At 31.9% G+C, this 15,371-nt stretch overlaps 1 protein-coding gene across 2 annotated transcripts in view; it reads right to left on the reverse strand.

Annotated features, from left to right (window-relative positions):
* LOC129749763 (uncharacterized) overlaps window positions 1–15,371 on the reverse strand; it is a 133,148-nt gene that overhangs the window by 5,387 nt on the left and 112,390 nt on the right. For both annotated transcript variants that reach the window (XM_055744840.1, XM_055744847.1), the window contains one exon: window positions 6,950–7,330. In XM_055744840.1, coding sequence (XP_055600815.1) covers window positions 6,950–7,172 — 223 coding nt within the window. In that variant the 5' untranslated portion in view covers window positions 7,173–7,330. The remainder of the gene's footprint in view (window positions 1–6,949; window positions 7,331–15,371) is intronic.

A 15,371-nucleotide genomic window follows, 5' to 3' on the forward strand; every position in this document is an offset into this window, starting at 1 on the left:
TGACGTTTTGGTACCAAAATACCATTGAAATCAAAGGGGAACTGACGTTCTGGTTCCGAAAAGTCAGTACGGTCCGTTTGTATGTGATTTGACAGTTGCTTCAGTCCTTTGTGCAAAGCATTGCATGAAAAGTAGTCATGCAATACCTCGCTAGGCACCCAGCAGTGATGTCAATTGAATTTATTGTTTATCAATACCAAAATACATACCTAATAACTAATAACTAATAATAAAGACATACCTAATAACTAATAACATACCTAATAACCTAACCAAAAGACATACTCATAATTTTTTTAAATTATGAAATTAAATTAAAGTTGTTCAGCGGAAAATTTTTTTTTAGAGAATTTATAAATTGGCACAAACACCATAAACAGGCTCGATTCTTCAGAAGAAACAAAAATGATGTTGACTTTTCAGTACAAAATATTCAATTTTCCCATACAAACCTAAAAGTTTAAATTTAGTCATGTAAACGTTACTTAAAAATTCTGCAAAAAGTCATGGATGAGTTTTGAACCAGAACGAAATGTTTAAGACCTCAGGGTTTGAGAAATTCAAAAATGACTCAAAATCGACTCAGTCTAATGCTACAACCACTGATATTTGCTTGCGCGAGATTTCTGGGTGAGATGCACCCTGAACACTATTTCTGCTATTTCCTTTGTATACATCTTGCCGCCATGTTTTTTTTAATCCGTATCGGCCGCATGAAAAAATCTGTGTATATCTGTATTTGAACTTGACCACCTTAAACTTCTGTTTATGTTTTTTGTGTTAGTTTTTTGCTTAGTATGCAAGTTGGAAATGTTTTTAAATGGTTTTAACTTATTTATGATACAAAAATTGACAAACTATTCCGTTAATTTAGCTTGATCTAGAGTCCTAAATTATTAGTCGTAAGTTTGCTAGATATGAAAATCAGTACTAAAGGCTAATTCACGCATACCAGATGAAAAAATGCAATATTGTTTGCAGCTACAAATCTTTAATCTCCCGTATTCTGTATGTGTGTTTTTTTTCTTCTAATATGTCTGTTAAAATTATTCAAATTTACGATAAATAATCGTCATCGTTGGTTAAGGTCCAGGGAAAATAATCGCAATGCGGTTTAAGGAATCAAGCTTGTGTTTTTGAAATTTCAAGTTTTAAATGTTACTTTTTGTGTTATAGTGGTTTTAATTTTAAGTTTCGAAATTCAGATGATAGTTTTATCTTTCTATCAAAATTGAAAAATCAGCAGATCACTCCCAAATTCTGATATTAACCTGCTTCAAACAAACCACACAGTAAACGAAAATTACCGAGTTCGGTAATTTTTTTACCGAAATCCTAACATGTGTAAATCGTTAAACTGTTCGGTAATTTTTTCGGTAAAAAATAAGCGAACATCGGTAAATCGATTCTTCATTTACCGATGTTCGTTTATTTTTTACCGAAAAAATTACCGAACAGTTTAACGATTTACACATGTTAGGATTTCGGTAAACAAATTACCGAACTCGGTAATTTTCTTTTACTGTGCAGATTATTGAATGTTGAGCCAAAACTATCATTCTATACTCAACATGCGGAAATCAGTCGGAACACTTTAAAATTAAACATTATAGGTACACAGTAAACGAAAATTACCGAGTTCGGTAATTTTTTTACCGAAATCCTAACATGTGGAGTTCGTTAAACTGTTCGGTAATTTTTTCGGTAAAAAATAAACGAACATCGGTAAATGAAGAATCGATTTACCGACGTTCGTTTATTTTTTACCGAAAAAATTACCGAACAGTTTAACGAACTCCACATGTTAGGATTTCGGTAAAAAAATTACCGAACTCGGTAATTTTCGTTTACTGTGTATATCTTTACAACCCAAGGATCAAATTTTTGAAATGTTTGTAACTTTTGAGCAGCATTCAGTTGATCATATTTTTATGTTGAAAAATAAACTTTTCAAGAAATTTTTGTAATTGTCTAAATCGGAAAGCAAAATGGGAGCGATTTGACTCGAAGGTTTTAAGTTATAATTCTTGATAATTGACTAAATTATATTTAATATTCTTCTGAGTTCTGAACCTCATATCTTTTATAATTTTTTTTTTCAATCTTATATCTGAATTTAAGTTATGAATGAAAACATCGGAATGTTAATAACACAATTGTTCTTCAGAAATTTGAATCTGATTCATACCTTATATTCTTAAATAAGAGCAAATATTGCGTGAATTTTTCGAACCTGTGCCATCGATATTCTTTTCAATCCGATTTTCAAAACCCTCAGCACATTTTGGACTTACTACGAAAAATCTCGTCTTAAATTTCCCGCCTTATGTTACACTTAGAAAAATAATTAAAAAAATATAAATACCTCTAACAATTTTACAATATTCTGCAATATAAAACACGGCACATTAACGAGTTAAAAAATATGAAATGTTGTATAAGCTTCAGTGATTTTTGAGATATCACACGTTAAATTTCAAGTTCTGTTGATAAAATTTTTGAAATTTCGTTAATTTCAAACCAGTGCAACCACACAGACAAATAGTTTTTGTTATCTAAATGTGTTTATGAATTGGAACTCGTTTCAATAAGTGATCTGACTTAAAAAACTAACTGCTTATCGTATAGGAATTTGAATATATTTAAAAATAATAAAGTGTACTTTTTTCTAATAAGACAATCAGACATATTCTTTATTCAGTTTTAATCTGGTTTCTTAATGGGTTTAGAAACTAAAAACCTGATGACGCAAGCCTAATTAAATCTGAAATCAGAATTTTCTATAAGATTTTCAATCTATTTGCTTTTTAAACTCTTTTGAAGGGATAATCTTAAAATCCACCCTATTTTATTGATTATAAACTTAAGAAGAAGATATTTCATATGAATTTACTGGGTTACTTTTTTTTCTTTGTTCCATAAATTCTTTATTACAAAAGATGAAATAATTATAATAATGTTTCGATTATAGTCGTTTTAACTTCTTAATGTCATTCGCGACTTTATCAACGATGCGATTGTTGGACAGTCATTGAAAAACTTATCCGGTACTACTGTGATCGATGTTTACTCTTGGGCTCGAACTCACGGACATCAGCTCAGAAGGCAACTGACTTACTAACTGAGCTCTACCACAAGCCCACAAAATATAAAATGAAAAAAGAAATGGTATGGTTTTCTACATTTCTAACGTTTCATTAGGTATTTTATTTTTTATTTTTTAGTAAATTATTTTCCCAAGCTCTGACTGTTTAAAAAAGTTTTTTTTTTATTTTGACAAATTGTGAAGAATCAAGGGCCACCATATCCAAATTGATCAAATAACATACAAAGTTTATGAATTGACCCAACACTGTAATTTCACACAGTAAACGAAAATTACCGAGTTCGATAATTTTTTTACCGAAATCCTAACATGTGTAAATCGTTAAACTGTTCGGTAATTTTTCGGTACAAAATAAACGAACATCGGTAAATGAAGAATCGATTTACCGATGTTCGTTTATTTTTTACCGTAAAAATTACCGAACAGTTTAACGATTTACACATGTTAGGATTTCGGTAAAAAAATTACCGAACTCGGTAATTTTCGTTAACTGTGCATAATTCATGTTATCATTTGAGGTGAGGATATAAAAAAAGAGCTGGGTATGATCGAAAAATTTCATAAAACCTGGCTCGCGAACCTTTTGAAAAAAATCCTTATACAAAATTCATGTTCGTCTCTATCGCATTGATAAAAATAGACAGAATATTTTTCATAACTCTTCATTTGGCATGATAAAACTTAACATATAGGTTCAATGTATAAAAAGTTATGAACGCGTTTAAAACACAAAAATATAGGTGGCCCAAGATACCCCACATTATGAGGCTCCTGATTTCCCACAAACGTTGATTTGCAAATTGGATGCGTTTTTGTGACTTATTGATGTTTCATCAAAATTTATTTTCCAAGTGAAAGAGCATGACAAAACTAAGATCATAAGCGTATGGCCATATTTTTGTTATGAACTTTAGATTTCCCACCAACGAAATTTTCGTATGCTTGTTTAATAAAATAAGTAAAGGGTGTGAAGATTTTTCAAAAAGATTTTCTAGAAAAAAAATTAAAAAAATATATAAAAGAAGGATCAATTTCTGATCCGATAAGGCAACAACAATCTCAGTTTGATTGATTCGTGTGGCTCAAAAATAATCCAGTTTTATTAATTTCAAAACAGCTGCATCCACTAAATTGCCCTCAGTTTGTTTTAAAAGAGAAGTATTGGACCAAAAAGTAGCAGAACTCGATGAAGAAGGATGTACTCTAGGGTTATCATATTCTGCAACGCCAAAAAGAGTACATTGAGAAATATTTTCAAAATTGTAAAGACATACGCCATTTATTCAAAACCATAATGTTTTAAGTCATTGAAATTATGCCAATGTGTTGCAAGATATGTGACTTTATTGACAAATATTCAGGATTTTAAATTGAATTATTGAAAGTTTTCAATTTTATACTGAGAAAGCACACCCAAGTTGTTAAAAAAACAGCATTTTTAAAAATTTTTATAAAGTTGTATTTTTTCACTCTTCGAAAACATTATTGCTGATTCGTTCGCTTTTGATTTGTGCACTATGCTTTTAAGTAAGTTGTTGTTATGCATATTGCCTACTGTTCAAGAGTTTATTGCATACTCAAAGGCGCTAATTTCGAATGAAAAAATTCCGATTTGAAATTGTGGATGTACTCGTTATTCCTTCCATAGGAATCCATCCTTTGAAACATTTAAGAAAAGAATCAAAACTGAAGTGTTGTGCAACGAACGTTTAAAAAGTGGGATTTTTTGTATTTATAAGAATATAATCTTCATGTATCAGAAGAAATAAGAAGATTGATATGAGTAAATTTCATTGATTTCCTTTCACCAAAAAAAGAGTACATTACGCAAAATTTTTACCAACTGCACTCTTAAAAGAGTACGTATGGTAACCCAAATGTAGCCACCTTAAAATACAGATTAGACGAAGTATAATTTGGAAAAAACTGTTGGGCCGATGGGAGGTACCAAGAATAAAGTAGAATTTTTTTTTTATAAAAACCAATAAATATTTTTTTTACTTATTTTTTCATAAATTATCATAAGATTCCATTTCCATAGAAAAAATTTCGATCGAACGAATGGTTTTTGAGATACACGCACTCGTAACTGTCCCATTTCTAAAAGAACTAAGCTTTATTATGAATATATACAGTGAATTTTTAAGCTCAATTAAAAAAAACAGACTTTAATCAAGTCTAGTCTTCTTTCTGGGGTCTAGATAGGAAATTATTGAGAGTTAAATAGGAAACTTTCTTTTATCAAACAGTTCGTTTGGTAGGAATTAGTTTCCTATTTGACACCGCAAATTTTCAGAGATGTCAAATTTGTTGTTATGAAGCACCGTGCCGTGCGTAAAGATGATTTATACATTCATTTTTAATTTGTGTCTTGTGCTGAACTCTTGAATTAAACACTATTACAGAAAAATTGTACCTAATACGAGCTTATTTTTTTAATTTTCAAGTTTGCAATAAAGAGTTTTGAATTATGAGTTTTTTCAATATAGACGCCATGGATTTCGAAGAGAGATCCGAATGTTTTTTTTAAATTTCAAAACGTATGATTTTCTTGCCACAAATTTTTGGATTTATTCTGATTTTGGAAATTTACATGATAACTTTCAACTTCCGATTAAACAATAGCTGATCCCGAAATCAATTTTTGTTTTCAAATTTTGGTCTGAATTCTCGATTTTCAGGTTTTTCCGAACCTCATTAGTTCGCACCAATTGCCAGGAAAATTTTATTTTTATATTCTCTCATAGTAAGATTTTTGCCAATACTTATTGTGGCAAGATAAGATTCTACGCACTGTAATATTTAAAGATTAGATTAGATTTTAGAAAAAAAAAAAAAATGAATTTATATACATATATCTAGAAAGTTATTAAGATAGAAATAGATTGGCAAGTTTTCATTGAACGTGTATTTATCGATGAAAGGATGTTGATCGTTTTGGAGAGAGTCAAAGAGATTACAAAAAAATTAAAAAACGAGCAACGGAAGGGCAGTGTTGAAATAAACTAATTTTAAAAATTAATTTTAAAAGTTCTAACAACCAAAGATAAAATATTATAACAAAACAAAATTTGCATTCACTGAATAAATGATATTCAATTGAAATTTTCAATCTTCAATAAGTTCTTTTTTCATCCAAGGAATCAATAATCAAAACTGTATAAATTATATTGAAAATTTTTTTTTTTAATTTTTTCTTTGGTTTCATGTGATATGAATTATCAAATTTATTATCAAGTTTAAGAACAATGGTCATTTGAAAAAGATCAGAAATTTAATTTTATACTGGGATTGAGAAAATCGAAATTCAAGTTCAGGATATTAAAAACGAAGGAAAACTTTCAATCAAAGATTTAAGGTAATAAGAAATCCAATTTCAACTCAGGGTTTCTGAGAAACATAATTCCAATCAATCAGGCGTTTAAACTTGAAACATTAAAAATAGTTCACTTCTGCATAGTGTTGAAATCAAATTTTAAAGAATTTTATGTCAAATTATTTAAACATGCTTTTATTTCTAAGTTGTAGCAAAGCACACCGGGTCAACTAGCCTATGAAATGAATAAAACCATGCAAAACTTAAGCAGGATCATTTCAGATCGAAAGCCTTTTTCATTTTGAGGGAGGCCTATTACTGACCAAAGTGAAAAAGTTAAAAATCTCAGTAACTTAAAAGTGTAAAGCTAGGATGAACAAATTCGAAGAATCAAACTTTCCTACCTTTTCTCGCTATCAAAACTCATCAGTATCAAATATATTTTCTCCATTGCCACACCTTATGAAAACCTCGATCCTTGCCCTCTGTTAAACGAAAAAAAAACCCGAAATAAGAAAACCACTCACCTCCGAAGACCGTAATCCAAAACCAGTGCTTCCAAGAGTAGACCGTCATTTTGCCGCCGGTGCCACAGGTCGAATATCGCCTCCTGCTTCCCCCGTTGGGTGTGAAGCCGCCTCCCGGAATCGCACTGAAACAGCTTCCGGTCCCCGGCAGCATCCGGTGACGACACCTTCGATTAGTCGGCGTGCTGATGCAATCGCCTTCCGGCAATCCGAGGGCACTCATTTCTACTTAGGATGATCCCGCCCGCCTACCGGAAAAGTCGAGACATCGTTCTAAGACGCTCTTCAACGTGACGAAGGCTGTGATTCGGTAGCATTGGTGGGATTATTTTTTTGGGTTATCCAATGGAAAACCAAAAATCCTTCGAGGCTTTTCCACACCTGAAAGGAGAAGAAAATGGAAAAATTTAGTTTGCAAAAGGTTAGTGACAGGTCTCGTTGCCTTTCGACAGCAAGAATAAAATTTGGTCAATTTTCTTTCCCCAACTCCCTTTAGGGAATAAAAAGAGACCGGTTCCATTAATGGAGAGTTTATCTAATTACAGCTTTTCTATCTCCTCATTACTAAAGAGCTGAAAGGGCCCTAAACGCGAAGCTAAGGTAAAAGAAGGAAACTCTTTCGCTACGTGCACTTTCCAGATTTCAAAAAAACACCTTGAACTGAATCTCTGGAACGATTAAGCAATCTAGAGGGATAAAGATGGTGATGGCGATGATGCTGCAATTCAGAAAGGTGTAATTTCCGGACCAAGGAAATTGTCTTGGCCGTAAGACTTTCTCACTTCTGGATGGAAGGCGGACAGTTTATGGCTAGCTGGTCATTATTGTTGCAGATCTCAAAGACGGAAATTGTATGTTAAATTCGGCGTAGCTTCTTAATTTCTGAGGATCTGGGTCAGTCATCGATAAGCTATTTAACCTTTAATACGACGCTTCCTTAGTAAGAAGGATTGGCCTGAACCTGCATTAGTTATTTTCAACTGTAAATTTGAATCTTCTTAAGGATAACCCAGCAAATAGAACCCTCAATCTTAGTTTTTTTTTTATAAAACTCGATATAAATTTAAAAAAAGAATAAGCTTAAAAAAACAAGCTATCAATAATAATTTGATTTTTCACTAACAAAACATTTGTGACTTTGATACACAGTTCGCAACTGACCCTTTTATTAATATACTGTTTTAATTCTACTGATATTTGATTCCAGATACCGAATACAAACAAATTTTCATCTTTGCGTATACATAGGGGAGAGTGGAGTAACGTGGATCACTTTGAATATCTTAGATGTGTGTTGAGATAAATGTCTAAATCCAACTGTCATCGCCGTCGCTTTGCGTAAGCATATTTTTCAATATGTTGTTGACTTAAATACGCATCATATGCTTCTTTTTCTATTTTTATTTATTTAAAGAGGATTTTGATCTTTGTGGTCATTCACCCCCTGCATCATATGCTTCTTTTATTTATCAAGCTCAACAAAAATAAAACAAATTACTTGCATAATTAAACAAGCACCCGCTAATTGTATCGATGAGGAACCTAAAGCTCATAACACAAATAACCTATATTTAAATGTTTTTTTTTTGTACATATTCAGAACTTCAAATACGTTTCCTATCTTTAATGTTTTCTTATGCTAAATGAAGAGTTATGAAAAATATTTTGTCCATCCTATAGAAGGAATTCTGCATAAAAGTTCACGAGCCAGGTTGATTCCTGGCTCGTGAAAAGTTCACAAGCCAACTATTCGATCATACACAACTCTTTTTTTCATTTTATCATCTGAAATTACTTAAAAATAACGAAATGATTTTAAAAATTACAGTTTTGGGTCGACTCATCAACTATGCATCTTATTTGGTCAATTTGGATGTGGTGGCCCTCGATTTTCCACCTTTTTTCAAAATACCAAAAATATTGCTTCTTTTCAAATAGTCAGAACTTGGAGAAAATAACTCATTCAAAATTTAAAAAAATACCTTATGATACGTTAGAGATGTAAAGAACCATAACATTTGTTTTTTTTTTATCTTTTATAATAAAGAAGTTATGGAGCATAGAAAAAAAATGGCCCATGATTCCCCACTCTTCCATATATTTTTGTCAAGCACCACTCCGCTAATGCAATTACATCACTAGAAACGGAATTAAATTGCCTGAGCTGAATTTAAGTTCAAATAAATTGTCTCATATAATCCAGGTTGATAAAAAGTTCGAAAATCAACCTTTGAAAAGTCGTCATTAATTTTGTGTTTCTTGTATCAAAAATCTAAAGATGCCCAAACGTGACAAGTTACGTAAACTTTCCATTTGCCTTTATAAATTTTTCTTCTGTGACTGAAAAAGCATTGGCGGTTGATTGAGTGAAAGTTTACATTTTTTGTGGCCATGATCTCAAAAAAGATTTGAAATTTTTTCTTATATTTTATAAATTCCTCAGGTTTCTAAGTTCAGCTAATCCAGGCGCATAGTGATTTTTTTTTCGTACACTTAATAACAAATTTTAAGCCTTTTTCCAAAGCATGTTTTTTTCAAAAAAAAAAATCTTCGACCTTGAATAACTTTAAAATAAATTATTGTAGCTGAAAATTATTTGAGCATCATATTTGAGTGAATTCATAAGCTTTCAAAAACTTTAAATTTTTGTTGAAATCGGTTGAGACACAAGAGAGTTTTAGCGAAAAAAAAGTGTATGCCGTCATTTAACCGCTCGCGGTATAAGAAGGTAACAAAGTACTGATTTATAAAATATAACATCGAATTTTTAAGAAAATTTTTAAGAAAAACTTTATTAAATCTGTTTTGAGATCTTCAATTCTTTCTTAAGATGTTAGTTATAGCTAAGATTCGATGTTTTAATGATAAAAATCATATATTAATTCTATTTCAGCTGTTATTTTGAGATAGCGGCATTTTACAAACATGGTAAGGGCATACAAAACACTCTCTAATTCCACTTTTCAATCATTACGAAACCCTTGTAAAAGCTTAATACATTTTTAATTTCGAAGATATCTGATAAACGGTTGAAGGTCCTTGTACTGAATCATCTGAGCTTTAATCGTATGTATATACAATTTAGTTCCCTAACTCCCTAGATTTTTTGTAAAAACTGGATTATTTCTAAGTATGTATGTTCAAATTGAACGGGATTCTTTGCTTGTATCTTAAAACACATTAAAATTTCCAACCGTTTTTTTTTATTTTTGTCGGATTATTTACTACCATCATTATTATAATATAAGGTTGCCAGATTGCCCGGTTTTATCCGGGTTTGCCCGGATAATTAATAAAAAATTTAACTAAAGTCCGGCCCAGCCCAGCTGCTAGGATTTAATTGAAAAAAGCCCGGATCTTGCTCGGATTTATTTACTTTATTTGCCAAAACAAACAAAAAATCGAATTGTGTTGTAAAAATTTGTATTTATGCATCCAAAACGAAATTTTTTGAAAGCCTCAAATACGCATTTAAAACAGCTGATGAAAAAAAGTTTTTCAAGTTTTTTTTCTCGATTTGCGTTGAGTAATTCCTGGAATTTGACCAAATTTGCCCGGATATTGCGCGGATTTTCGGTCAATACTTAAAAATCAAATGCCCGGATTTGGCCAGGTTTTTAGATAAAATACCCTGGATTTGTTCGGCCCGGGTACGTGCTGAAAAAAATCTGGCAACCTTATTATAATAAGAATGTTAAAACCATGTTTTTTCAAGAAAAAACTAAAAATTGCTATGTCCTTATCTAGAAATACTTTTTAAAGTGTGTTCCTAATGTTGACGAAGGCAGCTTTCTTCTTAGGCTTTTAATCGGCCTGCCCACGAGAGTGCCCCGTATCCGGACAGGCCGAGAAGGGAAGTCCTCCTTTAGAGTTAGGGATCCGCAGAACCCGAGGACGAAGATGCTGGTCCTTTACGTGTTAGGCACGAGACCACAAGGGGTCTGCGGGCCGAGCCATGACGAAGACAATCCGGTATCCGGGTGAATTCCGTAGACGATCACAAACACTTAAGAGGAACTTGACTTCACACACGTACGCCTGATACAGAAGAGAGCGATTTTTACGGAAGCAAGCTTCCTTTTCGCCTTCCATTATCTCTTTTTCTTTCTTCCATTTCCTCCTCTGTGAAATGACAGCAGGCAGCAGTAAAATGTAGCCTACTGTGGTGCTATCTTGTTGTGAGACAGACTGGACAAAGAATATGAATTTTCTTGAGCTAAATATACAAAACCACAGATTTAAACAAAAATTAAACGATTTGTAACCAACCGGTTTCAAGCTATGAATCACCTGTTTGACATTGATGGAGTTCGGATCACCAACAGGGGAGACAACCAAGGAAAATTACGAATGCTGGAAAGTTGTTGCATTAAAACAACACAAAACGTCGTAAACATAAAACAAAATATTGATTACATCCACCCCCCATATTCTAATATTTTCAAAACTATAAATCAATAAACGATGATCCAAAAATCAGTAAACAAAAAAAAACAAAAAACACCCTACATAAAACACACAACAAGCTGACATTAAAAAACAACAAAACAAAAAGTGAATAGTAAAGACTGCGCATATTCTCACGCTGAGGAAAAAAAAAACCCCAAAACACCAGACAAACGGATTTTATCCATGAAGAAATATTCACAGTAAATTAAACACTACACCTTTGTTTTAACAAAACTCGTTTTAACTCGGAATCATTTAAAAAAAGATTTTAAAGATTAATAGACAGCTTCAAACGACCAGCCGAGCCGATTTCAACAAGAAAACGAAACATTTTAGGTAAATTTCATATATTTTTAATTGGAAAAATACTTTATTAAAAAAATTTTAGTCCCTGATGATGATACAAAATGGATTGAAACGTTGGATTTATAAAAACAAAAATCGTTTTTGCTTTAAAAAATGATCTCCATACATAAAACTTACTCATTTAAAAAAAATCATACATGGTTTAGACAACTATTGATGTAATATTTTTACCTTCGAAAACTATACGTACAGAAGCTCAAAACAAATAGTAGAATTCTAATTCAGTTGAACATCGAAACTACCAACAACAAATTTAAGGTATGTCTGACGCTTTAATAATGATTAGAAAGTGGAATAAGAGAACGTTTTTTTTTTGGCCCAAGCACGATTGTAAAACCGCACTATCCCTAAAGACAGGAAAAACGAAATAAATTTATGATTTAAATCATTTATACATGGAATCCAAGCTTTAATGAGCATCTCAAAAGAGATCTGAAGATTTCAAAACAGATTTGATAAAGTTTTTCAAATGAATATATTGATTTTAAAATATGGCAACCTTAACTTTTGTTTAGTGCATAAAATTATAAGAAAAATAGCTTCTTATGAATTACAGCTTTGTCATATAAAAGTTCTAAGTTTCTTGCGTTTTCAATTTCTCGTGAATATTACAAAAAAACATCAGTAGTCGCATTTAGCCCGCACAATTTGAGATTGGGATATTTAGAAAACTTTTACAATAAAATCGTTTTCTCGAAAATCGTTGCATAAACTGTAGAATTCAGACGAAATGTACACACTTTCTTAAGAGGAAGAATGACCAAGCTGGTTAAAATCCTCCATAAATAAACAAAATAGTATAGAATAGAAAACTACTGAACTAATATGTTCTACAACATCTGAATTCTGTTAAAAGGCGCATATAGCCTACTAATCCTCTATGAGACTAAACTACAAAGGTTTCTGTTGAAAAACCACTCGATGCAGAGCATATTGACATTATCGATCTTGGAATATGGCTGGAACAAATATAATTTCTTATTTTGTTTACCAACCGACCCCCCCCCCCCCCTTCACTTCAAATAAAATTTAAAGTATTTTATGTAAATTTTGAAAAAAAAATCAGATATCCGAAGGATTACAAGACCAATGTTTTTTTATTGAATTTTTCGAAAAAAAAAACTTGATTAATAGGTTTTGTGTAACGAATTGTATACAAATTATCCCCCCCCCCCAAAAGAATTATTTGAAATTTGTTCCAGCCTAATTATTTGAGAACCACAGGAGAACTACAGTCTGCTTCAAACTAGGAAAATCTTATTTCATCACATGTAATGAGCGATGAAAATTCAAAGCTCCTCAAAACTAAAAACCAATCGGAAAAAACCTTCAATGGATAGAAAATCACTCAAAGATAAGTATTTTTCAAAGAAAATCATCCAATTACGTTTTAATTTTTTTAATCGTTAAACATGTAACAAACTCGCAAACAGATGACTTCTCGCAGCTCTTAAAGTTACTTTCGACACCACAAAGAGAAAAAAAACATCGTAACTATAAAAAATTAAAAATATTTACCTGTTCTATCAGCAGGAATGGATTGCAGAAAGACTCAAATAAAAAAAAATAAAGATGTAAACAATCAAGTTACAGAGAGCTCTGAATAAAATACGTTGTATACTTATTCGTATCCATGACTTTGAATTATCTACTTATCCTTAAATAATAGATTTAAATTAAAAAAAATAATTTCAACAGTCCTAACTGGAAAATGGAAACTTTGATTATATTAATAAGCTCAACATCAACTTCTCTGTGTTCATACCTATTTCGAAAAAAAATATTTTAAAAGTTATGATGAAAAGGCGAGTTAAAAAATTTTTCTCATTAAACTATTAAGAAACATAACCATATGCAGAATCTGGAACAAAATATGTAACATAAGGTACGTCGATACAGCTTTCCTTTTTATGTCCATAATTAGGAGCACATATGTTCATATTTAGGAACAATTAGTGCCAAATTAGGAACATCAAATTATTTTCAAAAATAAAGCTTAGAATGGTTTTTTTAAACATTCACCAAATGCATAAAATAATTTGGAACTTAGTTACCAAAACATTTTATGTCTTACAATTAAAGATTTGGAATACTCCTATCAAATCTAGAAACCTCTGACAAATATAGCAAAATTAGGCACATCCACCCTAGGTAAATTCATAAAATTCTTTCTTGCCTTATGTTCAAAGCGTATCACCCTCGCCCCTCTGTATTGATTAGATATGTTGTCTTATCAGTCATGTCGCCAAACGGCCTTAGGCGCATTTAGGAACACTTTCCCCTATATACAAAGTGTCAGTATGTTTAGTGTTAATTTCGTTGCATTAGCAATCAACATCAGCAGGATGGCTGAAACAAAAAATAATTATCATCAATGCTGGTCAAAATGAATGTGGCTTATTTCTATTTTTTTTTTTGATTAAATTCTTGTTTCAAATTTTAGCTCGTCTCTTTTCTCTCAAAATTGAAGTTTTTAAAATTTTTACGAAATTTAAAGCAGATTTCTAGTTTCAAGATCGTTATGAAAAAGGTAACTATCAAAGAAGTTCAATATCACGTAATCGGTTTGTTTTTAGCCAATTTTTTTTTCGTGCAAGAAGGAAATCAGCAGCTAAATTAAACTAAGCTTCGATTGTTGGAGAGTCTTTGGCTCTTCAAAGTAAAGAAAGGAACCTCAGGCCTTCTTGCCGATCGTGAGTTGATTTTTGATGGTTTTGCTGCAACTTTGTTCAACAGCTTTTAATTTCTATCGTCGACGGGAACCAATTCAGTCATTACTTGTTTTTTTTCTGAAACGCTTCAAGCGTGAAAGTAAGTTTTTCGACCGGGACATCTAAACAAACATGAGATATGAGGCCTAATTTTCACTACCATGTCCACGTCAATATGTTCAAGCTCCTGTTGACAAAACAAAGTATTTTAATTAGCAAAGTTCTGGAGAGGGTGGGTGGAACATTGCTAGTTCAAAAATTGACCCACTAATAGTTTTAGTTTGGAAGCACAACCAATATACAAGTTCCTCGAGTCACAATAAGGTAGTTAATGGAGAACTCAAAACTTTGCCATTTTCAGATGGACAGCATGCACGTGGGCGACTTTCCACGGTCAACTGACCTTGTTTTTAATTTAAAATCTGTTTACATGAACTTTAATTTCTTGGGTTATAATATTTCAGATAGAGGATCTCTTGTTATTCCGAAATTCAAATTAAATTTTAATAAAATATGATTTTAAAACTTTTTTGCTATTTTTTCCCAAAAAAAAATGAGCTAAAGGTTTCTCACATTGAGAAAGGCAAACACCCACCGTAGGAAATCAATAGCTACAACAGTGCTTTGCTTCCATCCACGTTTGATCATGACCCATAAAAAGCGACACATATTGTGTAGAGTTGGGCCTGAATCGGCCACCAAGCGCCATCGCACCGGTCAATGAATGCCTATCTAAGGCTCAACAATGAAAGAAGTTAAAGAAGAAAAATGTCAAAATGGTTCAATTGAGGCCGAAAAAAAAGAATGAATAAAAAATGGGCGGAAAGGGACCCATTTTTGGTGTTTTTTTTCCGGTTGCTTGCTGTTGAAGCTCTATTCTAGTCTAGAAGGCCTTC

Source organism: Uranotaenia lowii, chromosome 1, assembly GCF_029784155.1.
Source record: "Uranotaenia lowii strain MFRU-FL chromosome 1, ASM2978415v1, whole genome shotgun sequence".
NCBI classification, from domain to species: Eukaryota; Metazoa; Arthropoda; class Insecta; order Diptera; family Culicidae; genus Uranotaenia; species Uranotaenia lowii.